At 35.2% G+C, this 20,702-nt stretch overlaps 1 protein-coding gene and 1 long non-coding RNA gene across 6 annotated transcripts in view; one reads left to right on the plus strand and one right to left on the minus strand.

Annotated features, from left to right (window-relative positions):
• Positions 1-8,332, minus strand: part of LOC100642389 (protein pinocchio) — a 57,612-nt gene extending 49,280 nt beyond the window's left edge. For 2 of the 5 annotated variants that reach the window (XM_048404154.1, XM_020867653.2), the window contains exons 1-2: positions 5,232-5,264; positions 3,606-3,789 (exon numbers count right to left, since the gene is read on the minus strand). In XM_048404154.1, the coding sequence (XP_048260111.1) occupies positions 3,606-3,789; positions 5,232-5,249 (202 nt within the window). In that variant the 5' untranslated portion in view covers positions 5,250-5,264. Of the gene's footprint in view, positions 1-3,605; positions 3,790-5,231; positions 5,265-5,816; positions 5,995-7,717; positions 7,875-7,937; positions 8,117-8,191 lie in introns of those variants that run through there. The other 3 variants (XM_012318564.3, XM_003402297.4, XM_012318565.3) reach the window with 3 other exon arrangements.
• LOC110120091 lies at positions 6,018-12,400 on the plus strand. Its single transcript, XR_007223356.1, has 3 exons — positions 6,018-6,112; positions 9,715-10,125; positions 10,199-12,400. It is a non-coding gene; the product is annotated as an uncharacterized LOC110120091 (long non-coding RNA).
• Positions 12,401-20,702: the final 8,302 nt, after the last annotated feature.

The raw sequence follows: 20,702 nt of genomic DNA on the forward strand, positions 1-20,702 counted from the left end.
TGAATCAGTTCACTTAAGAAGTAGCACGTGTCAATCACGTGAATACGTTCTATGTTCGCCGAATACCATTCAGGTTGTGACCCTCGACGGAGGGAAGGTTATACAAGTTGCTCACTTCCTTCGTTTAAGGAAATGACCTATTTTCATATAAATGTGCGTGCTAATTTCAATTTAATACAAAGGGGAGGTGAAGACCGGTCACTAATAAAACACGATCGATCAAACGAAACGTCGAATATTCACGCTCGTCAATAAATGCATATGTGATGAGTTCGCATACGCATTCACACAAATCTTTGAATGAAATAGTTTTAGGTACATCATTTTTAACCATTCTAGGATACTTTGTCGATACTGATGTCGATACTTCGTTTCTGGTTCTAACGTTCTATTAATTTGATGTAATCGAATTAAACATGAACTTAAAACATAAAAGAAGAAATAACTTATTCCTACATATCGGAACGATAAAATCACAGAAATAATGAGATAGCATTGAACTATTTATAACACTTGCAAAGCTATCAACTTTCCCGTCTAAAATATGCATGGTCAAAATGAAAACAAATATAGTAATGATATTGCAATTTTAGAAAATCACGAATACCTTGCAACGGCATTAAAAATTTATAAAATTATGCAATATGTTATGATAATACAGGCTTGCTAAGTATTTATGAATTCAGTAAGTCAATTGAATTCAAGAGTTAATATTTACTTACTATATTTTTTAATAGATTATTTGTTGTTATGAATACAATTGTATAAAACGAATGCGATGAAAATGTAATTTTTTCTGGAAAATGTATAAAGAGGACAATAACCCTTAAAAGGTTGAATAAGGAATACTATCTTCCTTTATATATACATTTTATATTTAATATAATTTATATTTAAATATAAATGACAATTGTGAATAATTCACACCAGAAAGAAACTATTGTCATAAGAGGGTAGATTGAACTTTGGTTCCAATCTAGTTTCATTCAAAGTTCGTGTTATTATACGCAGGGGGTCTTGATAAACTTGCTGACCTCAGATCACGGAAAATTTCGAAACTGTTACGGATATATCAATAAAAGAAATTAAAATAACTGATGAAGTTGATCTGAAACGAGTTTGAATAATTTAATGACATACATATGTACACTTGTTGAAGTAAAAGAACACATCTGATAATTAACATACATGTGCAAATTAATTTTTTGTTTATTTTAAGCCAGATTTGTATTTTAGTTTTCTATTCAAGATACATGTGTCATGTAGCATTTTCAAAATATAATGTAATTTACGATTCAAACAAGTAATATCAAAAACAAAATAAATCAATAAATTTAATTAAAGATTTGGATAAAAATGAAGAAGTTTATCAGTAAGTTGATTTTATTTTATGGATATTTATTTGAGCTCCACCTAGCTAGAAATATAGGGAACAAAATTGTTGATAATGAAGGGCGCTACTATATGAATAACAGTTAATAAGAAAATGCAAAATGCACCGCCAACATTCAAATGATAGAGTGTATATAACAACTTTTCGAAATTAGTATATAAACAAAAGGTTAATTAATTCAATATAAAAATGTCATAGAATTGTCATTATTTAGCCTCGCTAAAAAGTAAATGAAATGAAAAAATCTAATTAATAACGAACAAAAAGTACATATATAAATGAATGTAGCTTTACATTAACAAATCATAATAATAATGTGATTAATAATCTGCAAATATTTATGCAAATTTACATTTTCATGAACACAACTAAAGAGAAACAAAATTTATGCAATAATTTTCACTCATTAAATATCATAAGTACTATATTCTGGATATTTTACATATTTTTGCAACTAAAAAATAAATAACTACGATTAGATTTACCTTTTTCTAAACTCAACAAAATAAATCAATAAAAAAAGAGCAAAATGATATATCCGAATGCAACAAGTAACTGTTATCGCATAGTGCAACAAGATCCTGTCTGCTAGTTGAACAAAGGAGCATCATTACTAAGTATATGAATAGTGCACGCGCGCCAGACGCGAACTAAAATCGGCTGTCCGCACAACCGCACCGACTCGAGGTTGATTTCTCAGGAAGAAAGCTGATATCCACGTGGATCCAATTTTGTCCGTAGATCGAGTTCCCGTCTCGCGAACTATGCATGCTTCGCGTCTAATATAATAATAGAGCGATAGAGACCGAGATAACCGCGTCATTCCACGTGTAACGCTTTAGTGTAACGGATTAAGTGATTCAATAAAGAGGCCGACTTTAATGAAATGTAACTTAATTGGAAGCGGACAGGAAGTTTAATTATTGGTGAAAGCGTTTTCGAATTATTAAGATTGCGTTTTCATATTTCATATAATTTATTTGCATACTCTGACACTCTAGTGATTACATTCTATTCTACCTCGATTCATTTGAATCATTCTACAAAGTCAGCAAATACCTTCTGGTATTGTATCTGGTATTGATGTAAACAAAATATTAATATTAAATTCGGTAGTTGTACCTCGACCTGCAAGTACGTCATTCACTCTGTCATTATAAATCTTCAAAACATCTAAAATTATCATACAAATTATCGTATACGTAAGAAACAGTCGGTTCAGTTTTTTTCCGAAATGTTTTTATACATTGATTACATACAAACCATTAACGTCACGTTATTATTCGTAACTTATATGTTTCCAATTAAGTTCAGACGTAATGATAACGTATTCGATAGTGCATTGCAATAGTCATCGATTGTTTCGCGCTATTGTTTCACTAATGACATTAAACACCGGTCATAAGATACGCTGGAATTTTCGCAAAAAATGTTGCGCTCCATTACAGAGTATCCGCATTGTCCAGCGGCAACAACGATACCTTAGAATCGGCACGTGATCGTGCGTGCGCAATCGTGCAATTTAGTACGCAAGTGTATGCGATTTTATCAGATATTCTGGAAACCATGCGAATTGAAGAGCTTCGACAAAGTAAATATATACATTCATACACATTTCAAGAAGATAATAAGTTTGATAGAACAATAAAAAAAAATTACTTATCATTAATAGAAGATAACGAATAGAATTTATCAAAATATATTTTTAAAAATCAATTAAAGATATGCAAATACAATGAAAAAGAAGTCATATAAAGAAAAACAAAAATAGCAATTATTGTACACAATTTTGTCTCCAAATATTTTATTGTATTTGTTGTAATAAAAAAATTTTGTTACATTGGCAAATAAAGTGTTTATTCACAAGAGAGATTGAAAGATTCATATTATACATATTAGTACTGAACAAACATCGAGAACGAAATTAAAGAGTCACGAATACTCATTTCCTACTTAAGTAGCATCGTGTTTAATGTAAAAAGTAAATAAAATATGAAATTTTAAAAGAAAAGAAAATATCATTGCAAAGAAAAACAAGGGTTACTATTTGTTTTTATCTGTATAATACTTTAAAATTTCATTTTCCGTCCCAAATGTAAATCTCTTCTAAAGATATTCATCTTTTTATTCGGTTATGCTTTTTATGACGTATATATCGATTTAGAGTCTAGAGTATTCTAGAGTAACTAGAACCAAAGGCGAATGTACTCACATTTATTAACGCCGAATGTAATATCGGTGAATTGTACGCTATGAAGAACATTATGAGGAATAGTAGGAGGATTCGTCGGTGCAAAGTCCGGGTCATCGATATCGAAGGACACGTTTTCCTCAAATTCCGTCATTCTGTTCTCCATAATTTTGAAAACACGCAACGAACGTTGAATACCAGAAACCTTTAACAGAAAAGAAATTAACATATATACGGTTTCAAACTAAATATTATTATTATTATAATATTATAATTTGTGATAAATAATGAATGTATATCAACGATTTTTATTTGATTATACATGTTGCAATAAGCAATCTATTCTTTGATTAATAACGGTAACCTTAGCTTGCCAGATACATATTTAAATTATACAGAAACTTATGAAATTACAAGCATTCACCTAAAATGGATTATACATTATAAAGGAATTTCCGAAAATGTTTTAAAGGCACACTCTATTGAAATACCCCGACGCTTTAATATATATATGTAGATACGTATATATGTATATGTATTATGAATAGTAACGCAAGGTCAGTCCCAGAGCAGGCTTACATTATTAATTGCTTTCCTTTTAAATAAAATATCAAAAAGTGTCATTACAATATGAATCAACATACGTATCACATCGATAATGAATGAAGCCATGATCGATATTACTCTTGAGAAAAAGAGAGAGAGAAACCTATTCGAACAATCTTATTCGGCAAGTTATCTAATTTACATTTATAGTATCTTGATTAAAACGTAATAGCTTGCGTAAAGAATAATAAATGATCTTTCGAACGGAAAGTATATCAGTTCAAATAATAGAATACTTTTCTTTCTTCATCTAATGAAAATGTAAAACTGAACTATCGAATAACACAAATGCAAAAAAATTAATTTCTTCTCGATAAATAGATCAATTTAAAAACAGTGCAGTGACGGGATATTTGGAACTACAAGTGTATCCTTGCAAACATTTACATCACAATAAATCATATAATTTACAAATAGATTTATCGTTTGCAAATACATATAGCATTAAATGTGTGTTTAATGACAATCACGGTTAATCATAGTGATAAATGAATTTGACTTTCGCGAAACTATTACTGTTCAAGAAATTGATCTTTTGATTCGTAGAATTAAAGAAAACAATAAACAAAAATAAAAAAATAGAGAGGAAGTTTTAAAACGAAAGGTAAGATGAAACGTTTAAATTTTCAAGTAAACAATAACCCATGTACATCGTAATCGATAACATTAGTAGATTCGACGATAAAGCAGAACAAAAGTAGCACTTCAATGCAACAATCTGCTTCGTACATATTATATACGTAACTTTATATGTATTATAACTTCGTTTAGATTCTTTTCGTGACAAATGCTGTTTAAATGGTTTTGAAATTCTCTAATATCTTTATGACGCAATATAATAATATACAATGAATGATTAATTGCAAAATTATAACACTATCTTGTTCTTCAACAATTTGATAGTTCCCTAATAATATATTTTTTTAATGTTACAAAAGTACAATTTATAAAATAAAATTCTTATAATTAATAGTTATTCATAATCTTACAATGTTAATATTAATTAATTTTTACATAACAATTTAAACAAATAGTGTGCACCTTCGTAAAATAATACATGTCTTCGAATAATCAAAAGACAATTATAACACTTTATCTTGAATAACACATTCAATAGTAGACACAGGTATCGACTGAATTACAACGTATCAGAAAAAATGCTTACAATTAAAGACGTTAATCGTGTCATTGAAGAAATAAAAAAAAATTGCAGAAGAATATATCCAGAAGAAAGAATGAAGCATACAATTAAAAATATTTAAGTGTTACTGAGGAGCTTAATTTAATATACATAACGTGATACTTCTAAATATCATTGGAAAATATTTATGAAATATTTATTATTGAAAGTTCAATAAAATGTTATGTAAAAAAACATCATATGCTGTATCGATATATTCTCCATGTTTTGCATGACTTAATATTTTGTGTTTCTGTATAGATCAATCAATGAACAATAAGCTAAAAAATTAATTTAATAACACATTCTTATATGGAAATGTATAAATAATAAGTAAAACTTAAGACCGCACAATAGAGATATCGAATTAAAACATTGAAACACATATGAAATCTTTACGGTAAGTGAGTCATGTAAACTTGAATCTATTCTATTATTTATACAACCTATTGATTCCTTTAAAGTTTCACAATTCGTTGACACTAAATTTTCGAATACTTCCGCGATAGAAAAAACGATGCATACTTTTACAAACCGTACGAACCGATGGTTGATGGTTGACTGACAACAGTGACAACGTTTCAATTTGAAGATTCAAATCTCTACCATTTACTACGTCTGTGCCTCTACTATATCGGTATCGATAATGTCGCATGTGACATGAATATGGTAAGGGGGTCAGAATCCTCAAATGAGAGACACAAAAAAGCATTAATTGAGGTTATTATATATTTTTTAATCTGTAAGTATTTATTTAATCTACATAACTTTAAGTAACTCTAAAAAGGAATGAGGAATGATTAAATTAGTAACAGGAATTTGTCAGATATATCTTTAAATATTTTCAATTTGAACTTACGATTTCGAAGTTTTGAATTTTGTCGAATTTTTGTATTAACAAAATTAAATAGAAGTAATTCAATATAAATAAACGGTATTCTCTTAAAAAAAATTGCGTATTTGGTACAAACTTTTATAATTTTAGTACATGATTAGCACATTGCTAAGACAATTAAACAAATAAAACTTAGATAAAGACTGATTTTATCTTTTAGATCTTATAACAAAAGTGAATTTACTTTATATATTTTTACAAATCACCTGCATTCTATAACTTATGCATTTATAATTATCATAAATGCTTAAACATCCGTAATTTGATCACTAGTATATAATATAATTCAAAAAGAAAGATTTTTAATAGGCTTCTTAATCAGCTCCGTGTTATAACAAAAATTCATTTATAAAATAAATAATTTTTAATATTTTATTAAGATTTATCAGATTTACCTAAAGTCTGTTACCTGAATGCTAAAAATAAAGGACGCAAATACTAAGAATGCTAACTAATTTGCTATACTAAAAAACTTCCTTGATATATGTAGATATAAGGTATGATATACAGTGAATTATATATATTTCTATATTATCATTAAAAATAACATCAAACCACATAAACATATTTCTTAAGTTTAATAATTCACAATTCATTATCAATTAATAGAATTTGTATGGGAGTAAAAATAAATCAATAAAAAATATATGAGCAAGTTTCACGTACAAATACATAAAACATTTTAATAAGATTTTGGAAGCTATATTAAAATATTAAATATACTTAAAAATGTATATATTACATAATAATGTGTTCCAGAAATCAATGATTAAAAATAAGTATTCTTTGTCTTTATGATTTTTAGCTTAAAAAGCAATTGTATAAACAGTGTAATAGCGTTTACAATGTATCGAGATTGTAAAACCTATCAAGCATCAAGTTTTATATATTACAGTGTTTGAATGAACGAATTTATACAGTTCCTAATTTAGATCATAAAAGATTCTTATAATATAATATAAAAAAATATATAACACTTGTATACCTTGTATATTCATAACAGTATCTTGAATTACACATAATCTACTTCACTACAATATCTTGAAGAATGTTTAATCTTTGTACAATGTCTAATATTTGATGCAGCAAATACTATATGTTCATGTATTGTGCAATAAAACATTAATTCTCTATTCATCATCTTCCATTAATATATTGTTCTAAATCCTATATAAAACATAAATAATAAACACAGTAACTCTTTATGCATGTCATTATGAATTAATGAATATACATACTAGGATTTAGAGGCGGACATAATCTATATATATCTGGCGAAATAAATTGTGGTGAAAATGGTCTTAATGGGCCGATCATATGCCTAGTTCCTCCAAAATCTGCATTCTAATAGAAACCAAGGAGAAATCCAACTAATTGTAGGAAGAAAATGCTAACAATGAACAAAATTTAATGTCAGAAAAGTTATATTCCACATATAACTTGAATACTTACTCAATAATAAACAGGAACAAGAATCTGGTTGATATAATGTGATGAAGATACCCTCTATTTTGTAGACATATCTCTTTCTTTTCTTTTTTAGGACTGTTCTCTCAATCTTTCTCAATACAGACTTTCACTTATGAATGACCTGTTGTATCAATAATATCTGTAACATTTAGTTTTTAAGAAACATGACATTTCTTGTTTTGTTACATGTCTTGTTATATACCTGTGATTAGACTCTCTGGTCCATGATCTTTACCCTTACTCTTTTAAATGTGAATGACCCAATGATCTTTTCTTTCTTGCAAATGCTCTTGCTTTGCACTGTGCTATTGACTATGTCGCCTAACTTCTTCTTCATTCTGTTTATTTCTATCTTCAGTGAAATCTCTTTCCCTAAATAAACTATGCAACAATTTAATAAAACTGGAAAATAAATATATTAAACAAATACACAAGACTGTAACAAATAATTTGTACCTATCATTTGTGCAACTATTCTTGTCATCATGTTTTGAATCTAAAAGAATACTTAAGAAAATCTAGTTTTTAAATATTTGTTTATATATTACAATTAATATTTGGTATTTAATGTTTTAATACACAATATTATAATTTAAAATCCATTTTTTATTTCACCAAATAGTAAATTTATTTATATGTACATTTATAGGTTATATCTGTAATTTTATATAAATAAATAATTAAATATAAATAATCATATTAATATATAATAGATAATTAGCAAGTGCTAAGTTTTTGTCGTCATTAAAGTACTGCCAAATGATATGAAACATAACATACTTGAAGTTAATTAGTATACAAATGCTATAATAAACATATGTTATACAAATTTTGTACCCATCTTTATTTTGCGGCCACTATATAGCAATACTGGCTGAATTTCGCTTTAATGGAAATAAAATTATTGCTTTTTTTTATTCCAATCTAATTATAACAGTTTTCAACGCATAGAATCAAAAAATGCAAGTATTAACTTTAGAAATCCAGAGGTTTCAAAGTTATGCATATACAAAGTTGAGGGTTTTTAACGTATTTGACAATTTATTTTGACGCCATGTTGGATTTTATCCACGATTCGTCCAATGAGTGCAATCGCTGACTATAATACACGTGGGTGGCAGCCACTTAGGCGGGATAAGTCAAATTAGAGAAGATATTTTTTCTCTAGTCAAATGTTTTTCTAGATGATTTGTCTTTTAGCCTAATAACAGTTATGGTGAACTTGCTGCGAAAGATGTAGCCATAAAATAGTAAATCACAGCATGAAAATTGCAGGTGAGTACTGAATTAGATTGGTAATAGTTATAAAATTCCAAGGACCGTAAGGCGACCGGCTATGTTAATATATTAATTTTCGCCAAAATTCATGCATAGTACGCGTCAATACTTTAATGACAGCCAGCGACGATATCCATGCTCGAAAAATAAAAGCAAATTAACGACCGGAAAAAGGTCCGATTTTTGTGGCATTGTTTCTCTCGCAAAAACAAAATCGATGTCATGAAATTGATAATTGAGACAATTTGGAGACAGTATTTCTTCAAACGAGAAAAATTCAATGTTCATTTGTGTGGAAGCAATATGGCATCAAAGTAAGCTGTCAAATATGATAAAAACGCTTTACATACGCATAACTTTTGAACCGCAGGATTTCTAAAATTAAGACTTCCATTTTCATTCTACACACTGAAAATTATTAAATAGCAATTTATTTATTCATTTTCGAATTCGCTTGTTTTCTAGAAATTGGACATGTTGTTTTCCACAATATGAATGACACTCTAACGCGTATAAAATGTTACCTTCGAGAAAAAAGATCATCTTTATAATTTATAAATAAAATAACGACAAAAAATTAAAATTTTTAATATTAAACAAATCATGTAAATTTTCATTATTTATTACAACAATTGTACGATGTTCTACAATTTTTTCTGTTGTAACTGATGCACTTTTTACTTCTTCTTTTCCAAATATAGGTTTGAATCTCCCCCTATGGTTAAATAAATTTATTTATAAATAGAAAATCTAGAGTAAATGCATATAAAGGTTTGGTCAATGGCAAGGGTTAAAGCCATTCTGAAGAGGCCCTTACGATGCTATAGAGCTGGAACATGTGAGAGCGACCTGCGGATCTATGGTAGACCGGGGACAGCTATGCTACAGGTGCGGAGGCACCGATTATCAGGCTTTGTGAGTCGCTCAGTGCGCCCACCACTCACAGAATGGGAGGGGCCCCATGCGTTCCGCCGAAAACTAAAAGAACAAGCCGGATTCGGGAGCCTGCTGCAGACAGGAGACAGGGTGACAATGCGAGAGACCTATCGCAAGAAGAGGACAGAATCACGAGTGTGGCAGATGGTCGGCGGGAGGCCATGGATATGAACTTGGTAAAGTAGATTCATGCGGCTGCTCCAGACCAACTTGGGGCGATCGAAACGAGCATAAGATCTGCTTTTCCAGACAATAATAGAGAGCAGGGTTGCCCTGATAGCCGTTGCAGTGATAGCCGAGATTGTATGCTAGACATCCTTAACTGGGTCGGAGACCTGGATGTTTTGGTCGCTATGACGTGGACGTCAGTATCGGGTACGCCCATTGTAGGGATCCTGCTCGAGCAGGACAAGGGGTATGCCGCGATCGAGTAGGCTGGGATGGTGATGATGGGCGTATATGTCTCCACGAACAGTGGCCTGGTTGCGTTTGAGGAATTCCTGGACGGGGTTAGGTTGGGGTTAGTTTGGCGATTGCATGAAACGAACCTTTCACGTCAGGTCTTCGTTCTGGGAGACTTTAATGCTCACTCCTCGCAATGGGGCAACACAAGGATGGATACTCGTGGCCGGGTGCTGTCAGACTGGGCTGCGGGCCATGGGCTCCTTTTACTTAACAGAGGCTCGGGTCCGTAGGCGGTTCCAGAGATTCCGCCGTCGGTGGCTTCATGACGAGGAAGAGAAATCCCTCTGCTACAAGGGATATAGAGGAAAGCAACGCATATTACAGCGGAGGATCAAGATTGCTAAAGCCCGATCCTGTATGGACCTCGGCCAGTTAATTGAATCCGACCCGTGGGGGTGGCCGTACAGGATGGTGATGAAGAAACTGCGGCCAAAGGCTCCACCGCTGACGGCAGATATGAATTTGGTATTGCTGGAGGAGGTCATTCGCACATTGTTCCTGCCACAGAATAGCCTGGGACTTCCTAGACTTTGACAATGGAGTGGAGGGAGGAACTAGGGGTTGCGGAGGAGGAGATGCTGGATGCGACGAGCAGGATAGCCTCCCGCGTCGTGGCGCCAGGCCCGAATAGAGTCGCGGGACGGATATGGGCGGAGACGATAGCCCCCAGACTATGTCATTTATTTGCACGGTATTTGAGGGAAGGAGTCTACCCTCGGATATGGCGCATGGCGAGGCTGGTCCTGCTTCGGAAGGAGGGACAACCGACGGACTCGCCGTCTGCGTATCATCCGATGTGCCTACTGGATGAAGTGGGCAAACTCTTCGAAAGAGTCTTTGCCGTCCGTCTGGAGGCCCATATGTCAGGGCAAATGCCCTTGGCACGAAAGCCAGTACGGCTTTGGACGGAGCCGCTCGATGGTGGATACGGTGAACCGGGTGCGGGAGATGTCACGGGCCGTGGTTTCTCGGGATGGGGTAGCGCTTGCAGTCTCTTTAGGTATAGTCAATGCATTCAAAACCATACTCTGGGACGGGATATTGGAGACCCTTGAATTTTTTGAGGTACCTCCCTACGTTATTCGTGTCATACGAGCCTACCTGAGCGACAGATGGGTCGGCTACACTAGCAAGGATGGAGAAGGGCGGTGGCCCGTTGAGCGCGAGGTTCCGCAGGGTTCGGTTTTGGGACCGATTCTGTGAATCAGCTGATTCATCGGCTACAACGCGGTGCTTCACTGTCCCATGCCCCCAGACTCAGGCATGGTGTGTTACGCGGACGACACTCTGGTCATGCGGTCTGGTCTGAGGTTGCGGGTGGCACGAGACGTTGCGCCTCGGCGAAGTCGCAACGGCCTACGCGATACGTACTGTGCGCGGATTGGGCCTGAGGGTCTCCCCTGCGAAGTCGGAGGCCATCTGATTCTACGATAAGAGCAGGCGAGGGACTCCTTCGCCCGGTCTGAGCATAGACATGGCAGGGAAAGTTGTCGAGGATGAAGTATCTGGGTCTCATGATCGACAACCAGTGGACGTTCGGGCTGCACTTCGACTCCCTGATACCATGGGTGTTGGCAGCGGCCAACGCCTTGTGCGGCCTGCTGCCGAACATCGGCGGAGTCGCGATGCGTCGACTATACGAGGGCGTCGTTCGATTCCGAGTGATGACGTAGGCAGGCCATCGTGGAGTTTTAGTCGTTAAGAGTCCGACACTACTCTGCTGCTGCCCGCAGCGGCAGAGTATCCATGAGTATTTCTCCACGCATAAAAATAAAAGGTAAAACATGGGAAGGTCGGGTGATCAATTCAACCACTGTTGAGAAACGCTAAGTTGGTATGACCGCTAGTTTCTATAAGCTAAGTTGATACGACTTCTAACGACGCTCCTTTGTCTTAGAAGTCGACCACGTGTTAATTGCCTAAGCGTATCCGGCGTGTTCAGACGTTTTTTGTACGAGGAGGTGAAATACAAAGTGCAATATTCAATCTGCGTGGATCAATTGAATATCAATCCCAATCTATATTTAATAACAACCACCTCTATTATCCTAACCGAAATAGGGCATCGATCATTTCGTGGTGTCGAGTCTATAATCGTAACGGAAATTTACGATTCCCGCTGGCGCGCTTCCTCACGGTCGCGTCTCTCCGCGAACGGTCGAACAATTTGTTTACTCATTTTAATCAGAAAAGTCTTACAAATAGTTGTAGGGAGAGGGCTAAATAGTCTTTAAAAAGCGAGTCTCTTTCGTTTACTTAAATGTTTTATGTGATGAAGGTGACCGAAATCTCGGATCTAGACCTGTTGTCGTTTTCTGGACGAATGACTAAAACCGATCATCAGCGGTTCGATGTTGGGGAATGTTCAGGTTATCGGCGCTAGGTCCGCCGCGAATGCCTATGCCTGATACGGGTCCTCAATACAGGCTTTTGCGTCTTATTGCCTACATAGTAAAAGTTAGTAAAAGTTTAATTTAAAAATAGTTAAAAATAAAAAAGTTTCACTTAATTAAATTAATACCTAAATACATTGTCCTTATATACTTTTCCTTCGCAGTGAAGTTGATGAACGTGCAATGAAGACTCCTTTTTAGTTGTTAGATACATTTTTGCAAAAACAAATAAACATTTGGAGATGAAATTTTATACACTTTTTCAAAATGACAAATCTACATTTTCTCAAAATTTCAAATTCGTATTCTCAATTTGGTATAAATAATTGATAATTGAAAATAGTGCGTTTTTGGGTGGTTTTTATTTATTTTCGTTTCAACGAATTAATTGATCCATTATCGTTTGAAAGGAAATATTTTCTTTTCTTATCCAGAAAAAATATAGTAAACAATTAATTTCTTAGACAATTTCCAATTAGTTTAATTATTGCGCGATTTTGTTATTTTCATACTTGCATGTCTCCGATAAAAAAGTAAATATGACCTTTTCTATAGAACCATACAATTAAATAAATTCCTGTAGCGTGAAATTCAATAGGTCCTTGTCCATGCTAGTGTGTGCTAAACAGAGTAGGTTCTTAATTTTATAGGGTTTTGTATATGCTAAGGATATACTACGTTGGACAGCACTTGACCGTATGGTGCAGTAGTAGCCTGAGAACAATCGGAACTATAAGCATGAGCACTCTCATTTCTTCTCTGAGGATGAATTTTAAATTAAAAAATTCCAGATCTTTAAAACTAATGTTCCTTCTTCCACTGTTGAATTAAAAATACATTTAATACATCACTATAAAGTAAATGTTTTAATTAAATGTTTGTGCTTTTAAACATGCGAGCATCCAAAAGCAAAGTATATGGAGAATATATAAAACGAAGCGAGAATTTAAAGTATATTTTTTCAAAAAATTACTGTTTTACATGTATTATTAATTCAGTTTTATTATTATTCCAAAAACGCAATTTTTATGCGAATTCGGTGACAAAAAAGAAAATGTAAAGCAACAAAAAAAGAATAAAAAGACTTTAAATACTCAAGATGAAAAACATTGTGGTTATGAAGAGAAAGTTTTCAATTTGGTTACATATTACATATTCAATGAACAAATATCCAATGTCGTATTATAAATTTTCTTTATTCTTGGTGAATCAAAAACGCATTATTAAGTTTAGAGTTGCGCAAATAGCGTTAATTCATTGACTAAGAATAAATCACGCATACAATGCCCGAAAGGAAATGGGAGTGCTCACTTTTATGTAGTTGTTCCTGGACTAGTGCTGCTGGGGATAGCGCTAGGGGCAATGGCTTCCTCTAGCGCCAATTTATCAGTTAGGAAATTTTAGGACTGGCTCGATCAAGAGGACGCAGGCAGTGTACCGGTAGTAATTCGCAAGAGATCCCGGGGCACTCCTGTCACACGCGTAAGCAGGCCATCGTGGAATTTTAGTCGGTAAAAGTCCGACACTGCTCTGCTGTTGCCGCAGCGACGGAGTGTCTATGAGGATTTCTCCACGTACAAAAAAAAAAAGAAAAAGTGGTGCACCATGTGGCCAGTGAGTTCAACTAAAATTTTAATATACACAAGACCTATAAAATTAGGGATCTGCATTATTTGGTCGTAATTTAGCATAAACAAGAATCCATTGAGTTTCATGTTACAAGAACCCGTTTTAATTGTACTGTTCTAGGGGAAACTTCATATCTAGCTTTCTATGCGAGATAGACAAATATGAGAATGACAAAATCGCACAATAATTAAACTAATTGGAAATGATGACATATGTAAAGCAAGGTTAGAAATAGTACAAAATGTCAGAATTTAATAATTTATTAGTGAAATACATCGTATCACCACGCTGGGGCTGCTTAAGGAATGCGCTGGTCCATCCTTCCTGGCGAATTCTGGGAGGCCAGATGGAATGGTTCGACTAATCGATAGTGTTCCAAATATCTTCGTAGTTCGATAACTTGTCTCCAGGAGGGTTTCGAGAGCGTGACTCCGAAATGTCAGTCCTTGATAGTGTAGTGTTGTGAGTTCGTTGGAGCTTCTCGGTCTCGTCTTCGGTTCGGCTTGCTCGTGCTGGATGTCGTAGTTGATGAAAGGCGTTGTGGTGTCCGTGAGTGGGACTTAGCTCGACATTGGGGAGTGTACCGGCGTCGTTGGAGTCAAGGGTGATTCCAGGGAGAAGTTTGTAATCAATGACCTGTTCGATGTGGCGCTCTGTGGGCTCAGTAGATAAGTGTTGGGATCCGATGGGGTGTCTGCGAACTATCGATATCATTCGAGTGATGCACCTTGAACGCCACGGTGGTATTAACGCTGAAATTATTCTGATTCGAGCCACTTGCAAGTTTGGCCCATCTCGGAGGTGTTGGATGAAGTGTTGAGGGAGATGTCGGCGATCGAATGGATGTTTGGCCGCCAGTGATGTCCCGAGTCTTGATTCGAGTTTCGGATCCACGTAACAGCGTGTGGTGTCGTTGCCTGTTCATACGACAAGATCCGGCGGTACAATGCAGAAGCGCGTGTTCTCTCCCCAGGCAGTTGATACTTCATTGGCGGCTATAAGGCGCTCTCTAAGGGTTTTCGCCTTGAAGATATTGCAGCTCTAAAATCCATGTGGACCACGACAGATTGGACAAGATGACGGAGAGTGCGACGTGATAAATGCGTGCCCTCATGTTTGACGTGTTGATCCTGTAGGTTCTAATACACGGCAGCGCTCATTTAAAAACTTTAGAAGTTCTTCTACTATAGGCAAGGGTGTGTTTTTTATCTTTTCTTTCCATATTAACTCAATCTCGCGATCTAACTTGGAAGTGAATAAATGTAGCAGCGCGGTATCTGCGGTCGGTTGTCTGAGCGCTTACAAGACCTTATAGTGGGCTTCTACCTTGCTTGAATAGGATTGTAGATTTCGCTATGATGTTTGTTGTACAGGAGCAATGTCAAATAATTCTTCTAAATGTGAGGTAGGTATAAGTCGTGATAGTTGTTTGTGGTGATAGTGCGCTACTGCTCGTGTGTAGATGTTGCTGCTGGGGTACTGCTGCATTTTCCTCTCATTTTTGTATCGTGGAAGAAGAATTGGACTCCGGTCGCCGGGATATGCACCCGGGTCCCGACCGTTCGTAACTTAAGGTGCTACCGTCGTAACTACTGCGCTGCCGTCGTCCAACCCTAGTTGGTATCGTCCGGTGGTATTTGCTGTTGAGTGCCGCCACAAATATTTAGCCATGATTTTAGCCGGTTGATTGTATCTTTTTCCAATATATATCCCAGGCGACCGAGTAATTGGTTACTATATTGCCTAACAATGCTATAGCGTGAACAACCCCTCATGTTAAACAAGAACGGAGATACATTAATCGTTTACAGTCGTCAATACGTGAGTTTTCGTGAACCGTGGAGCGAAATTGGAAAGGTAGGTAGTTGAATCTTCGATAAATAGACGGAATCTGAAAATTATGTGCCCGGTGAGTTTGTTTTATTAATGATAGCTAATGTGAGTTCCTTACTGCTATAGAACACCTGTTTTAGGTCAATGCGGTCCTGCATTGTTTGACTCTCGTCTATATTGTCCAATTCTCTTGGATTTTCCATAAACATCGCAAATTCTTCTAAGTCGTCTAAAGTACATCGAATGGCGATTGCTGGCCTCCCTTCCTCATAGTTATTCAGAGCCGCTTGAAATGCTTGAACACTTGGATTGTTCAGTGCTGCATTTTTCAAATTATTTCAAAGATGACTGAAATTGATTTCTCAAAGTTTTTATGGATACAGAATCCATTCATTTATCAACAATGAAGATTACGAATTTGAGTGACAACCATTGAAAGGGAAAATTGGTAGAATTATCATATGGTAGCTCACTAAAATAAAAGTTTCAAAATCAAATCTTAATTCAATTTTGGATGAATCTTAGCAGGGAGTATGAATCTTTGTATTACAAAGCAGTGCAAGTGCTTGTACCGTTTGTAATGTTTTATTTATGCGAAACGGGCTTTTCGGCACTGGCTACAATGGAAACCAAATATCGAGCCAAGTTAGTAGTCGAAAAAGAGATACGAGTGGCACTCCCACATTGTCCCCAAGATTTGATAAACTTGGGGTCTCGATATTTGCTAATAAACAACAACAACCCTCGCATTAAATTTTGATGCGATAGATGTAGTTGGTTTAAATGGTTAAAAAGAATTTAATATAAAAATAAATATACATGTACGTTTATGTTATAGTAAAATCTTGTTATTATTCTGTTAATTGTAGTTTTCATTTTTTTCGTAATAAAGCTTTTATTATTGTGGCGGCACTCGGCAAGCCAAATACCACCACTCGATACTACTAGTGTCGGATGACGGCAGCGCAGTGGTTAACGTCTTAGGAAAACCTAGATGGCCGCAGGAAAACCTAGATGGCCGTACTGCAGACACTAGGTGGAGATACAACATGGCCCTCCCCCAAAAGGATACAGAAGACAAACACAGAAAAAACACAAAAAAATATTGGTGGATACGCAACCCATAACAAAAAACAACAAGATAAAGAACCACAAAACGGCAACGCCCACTGAATTAAGTGTAAATATGTAAATATGTAAATAGATATACGAATACTATACTAATCCCACAGAACACCCCTCCCATCCCTCCCCTAATAGGCGAGCGAACTGTCCTGTTTTTGCGTCCAGGCTTTCAGGACATAAATTAAAACATCGCACATAAGCTCAGCGCAACAGCGGCTTAAATTTAACTATAATAGGCGTAAAAAAAAAAAAAAAAAAAAAAATGTAATAATGCATGGCTACGTCGTACCGTCGCGTATCGGTACTTTTGCCTGTACCACCCTACAATTAGAATTCAGCGTTTATTCTGGAAAAAAACCATGTAAAAACAAATATGTAAAAATCCTGGAATTAATAAACAAAGTTAAAAGAAAAAAAAAAAACGTCTTAGGTTGCGAACGTTCGGAACCCGGGTTCGAATCCCGGCGACCGGAGTCCGATTTTACTCCCACGCACCAAAAACGGAGGAAAATCAGCAGTACCCCGGGCAGCGACATTGTAGATGTCGAACCGTAAACAATGTCGCGAGAGCCGCGGCATCGACGGGTACATCAATGTGTCGTCGGTCCTTTCAAGTGGATAGTTTCGTGGAAAGGGCCTGCGTGACTTTGGCCACGGGCGTTTCGGGACACGTGCCCGATAGGACGGGAAAAGACAAAGAGACGCTAAAGACAGTGTTAGTTGAGAAGCCGGCGAGAACGAATGCAAAAGGCGTACATTGTGAGTTGAGAAGCGAGAGCGAGCGAGGGCAGAAGCCAAAGAGAGTAGAGTTGTAGAGTTGAGAGAGTCAGTGAGAGTTGCAGAGTTGTAGAGTTGCTAGCGTTGTAGAGAGATCGAGTTGTTAGAGTTATAGAGTTGCGAGAGTGATTTGAGTAGAATAAGATTTTTGCGTTTAGTTCAAGTTGAACATTTATCGTTCTCTGTCCAATTAATCTCTGTTATTTTTATTTATCTTAAATAAATAGTATTAGGAGAATTTTACAAATCTAAATTATCCTAATCCTATCTTTTTCCGATACTACAGTACGATACATGTGACTTTCTGTGATCTCCTTCCCTTTTTTTCCATGAAATGATTATGAATATTAAACATACTCTAGAGTGGTAAAAACATCCTTTAGTGCCTTCACGTGGCCCATCCTGTTAATACTATTACTTCGCATTCCAAAATTTTTTACAAAGTTTAATAATTTAATTACAGAAGAACTAAATGTAAGAAAAGGCATATACAATTTCATATATTAAAAGAGGATAGGAGAATTTATTTTTACCGACTTTTTTAAGGTATGGTGATATTCAATATGAATTTTTTTCTTCACCTTCTTTTCATTTAATATATGTACAGGCATGTCTGGAAGTACACAGATGTATTAAAATCAAGAAAAAAGAAAAAAACATATCCACAAAAAATATATCTTTGTTGTGTATTATTTACAATAAATATTATTTTACAATTAACATATTATAAACATAAGAAAAATATAATTTCGTGTTTCTAAAAGGACATTCAGGGTTATCTTTTGCCGTGTATCGGGTTTTCTGATCTTACACTGATTCGATGATCGTTAGCTTCGTATGCTGTTTAAAACAACACGCCATCGCACGTGTCACGTAGAAGACATAGGAAATCACAAATTAATAGCTTACCGGTGATCTCCTCGCGCGGTAGTTCGAACGTTTCGCAAGTAAGGTAAAAATTCGGACTTTAGATATGATAGTAAAATTTATGGTACGAATCCAATAGAGTACCGATTCAGAGTGTTATAACAAAAAGGTGTTGAGTACTGATTTGGGAGGGTTCTTATACTAAGGTTTGGTCTCTATGGAGGGGTTATGGTCGGGTGTTTATCAGACGTGGCTATCCTGTTAGTATCTGGTTATTGTTTCGGTAGCTGTGGCATGCAGGATGTTTCGTCTACTCTATTATTGTTTCTGAACCTCTGACACATACCTTTAAGTCGATCATCGTTGTTATCTTCTCCGCCAAGCAAAATTCCGTTGCGTTCCCTCACCCAACCGTCATTTACTAATCGACTGCTTGGATTTATAATTCGCGGTTTCATATAATCCACAGCAGCTTTTATCCGCGATCGTTCTATTTTTGCTCGCGTTTACGCTACTCGGGTTCTTTCATTTCTTTTTTATTTTTTGTTTTGCATCCATTTGAAAAATACCCGCTGCGACCACATATCGACCACGGTTTATGCGTTTCTTATATGTATTGATGCGTTCCGTTCTATCGCGTCGGTGACTTGTGTACAAGCGACGCGGCTGGTTTATATTTGGTTTTCTCTTCAACATCGACATATCGTGTAGCCCCCCATAACACTCGCTATTTTATTCGATTTGTATTTTAATATAGGATTTTCGGAATTAATTGATTTTTGGAAACAACAGTTTTCTCACAGTTCTTCCTAATGCGTTTCATATAGCACTGGCTCCAAATAATTTTACTACAGAATGGACTTATGCTAAAAAAATTTAACGAATGTCCAGCTAGACAAATTGTAAAGTACAAATTAAATAATTCCGCTTTCATTTGTCGTTCCGCTCGATGACAAAGACGACCGGATATGGAGAGATTTTTGAATACGTTATTTCTGTAAATACCAGAATTACGAAAAATATTTCAGATAAAAGTTATTGAACTGAATGGGAGAAACATTTTTTTTTTATTTGGAAGTAGTTTACAATCAAAACTCATTAAGAATTATAAGTAAATTATTCTGGCATGGTACTATAACATGAATAATAAATGATTATCGTATGTTTGGTTCTAGCTGAATTTAATGTTTAAATCTAGAGGGTAATGACTTTTTAGCCTGCGGATCTGATCTGTCGTGTCTAGTAATTGAGTAACTAGTGGGTTTTGATGGTTGTTAATTCTTATGTTATATCTATTATTGAATTTGGATATTTCTTCTTTAAGAATTTCTATGTTGAAATTACTCGCTGTTCCCCATAGTTGGATTCCATAGGTCCAAGCAGGTTTTAATATGACTTTATATAGCATTATTTTACTTTGCACGCTTAAGTTTGAACGTCTGTCAATGAGCCAATAAAATTTTTTAAATTTTAATTTAAGTTGCTTGAATTTATTTATAATGTGCCGTTTCCATGTCATTCTTCTGTCCAGAATCATGCCCAGATATATGACTAAATCTTTGTTTGGAATTGGAATATTATTTATGGTCACCTGTGGGCAGGATTGTTTTCGCAGCGTGAAGGTTATATGACTGGATTTATATTCATTTATTTTGAAGCGCCAT

This window comes from Bombus terrestris, chromosome 3 (assembly GCF_910591885.1).
Source record: "Bombus terrestris chromosome 3, iyBomTerr1.2, whole genome shotgun sequence".
Classification (NCBI taxonomy): Eukaryota; Metazoa; Arthropoda; class Insecta; order Hymenoptera; family Apidae; genus Bombus; species Bombus terrestris.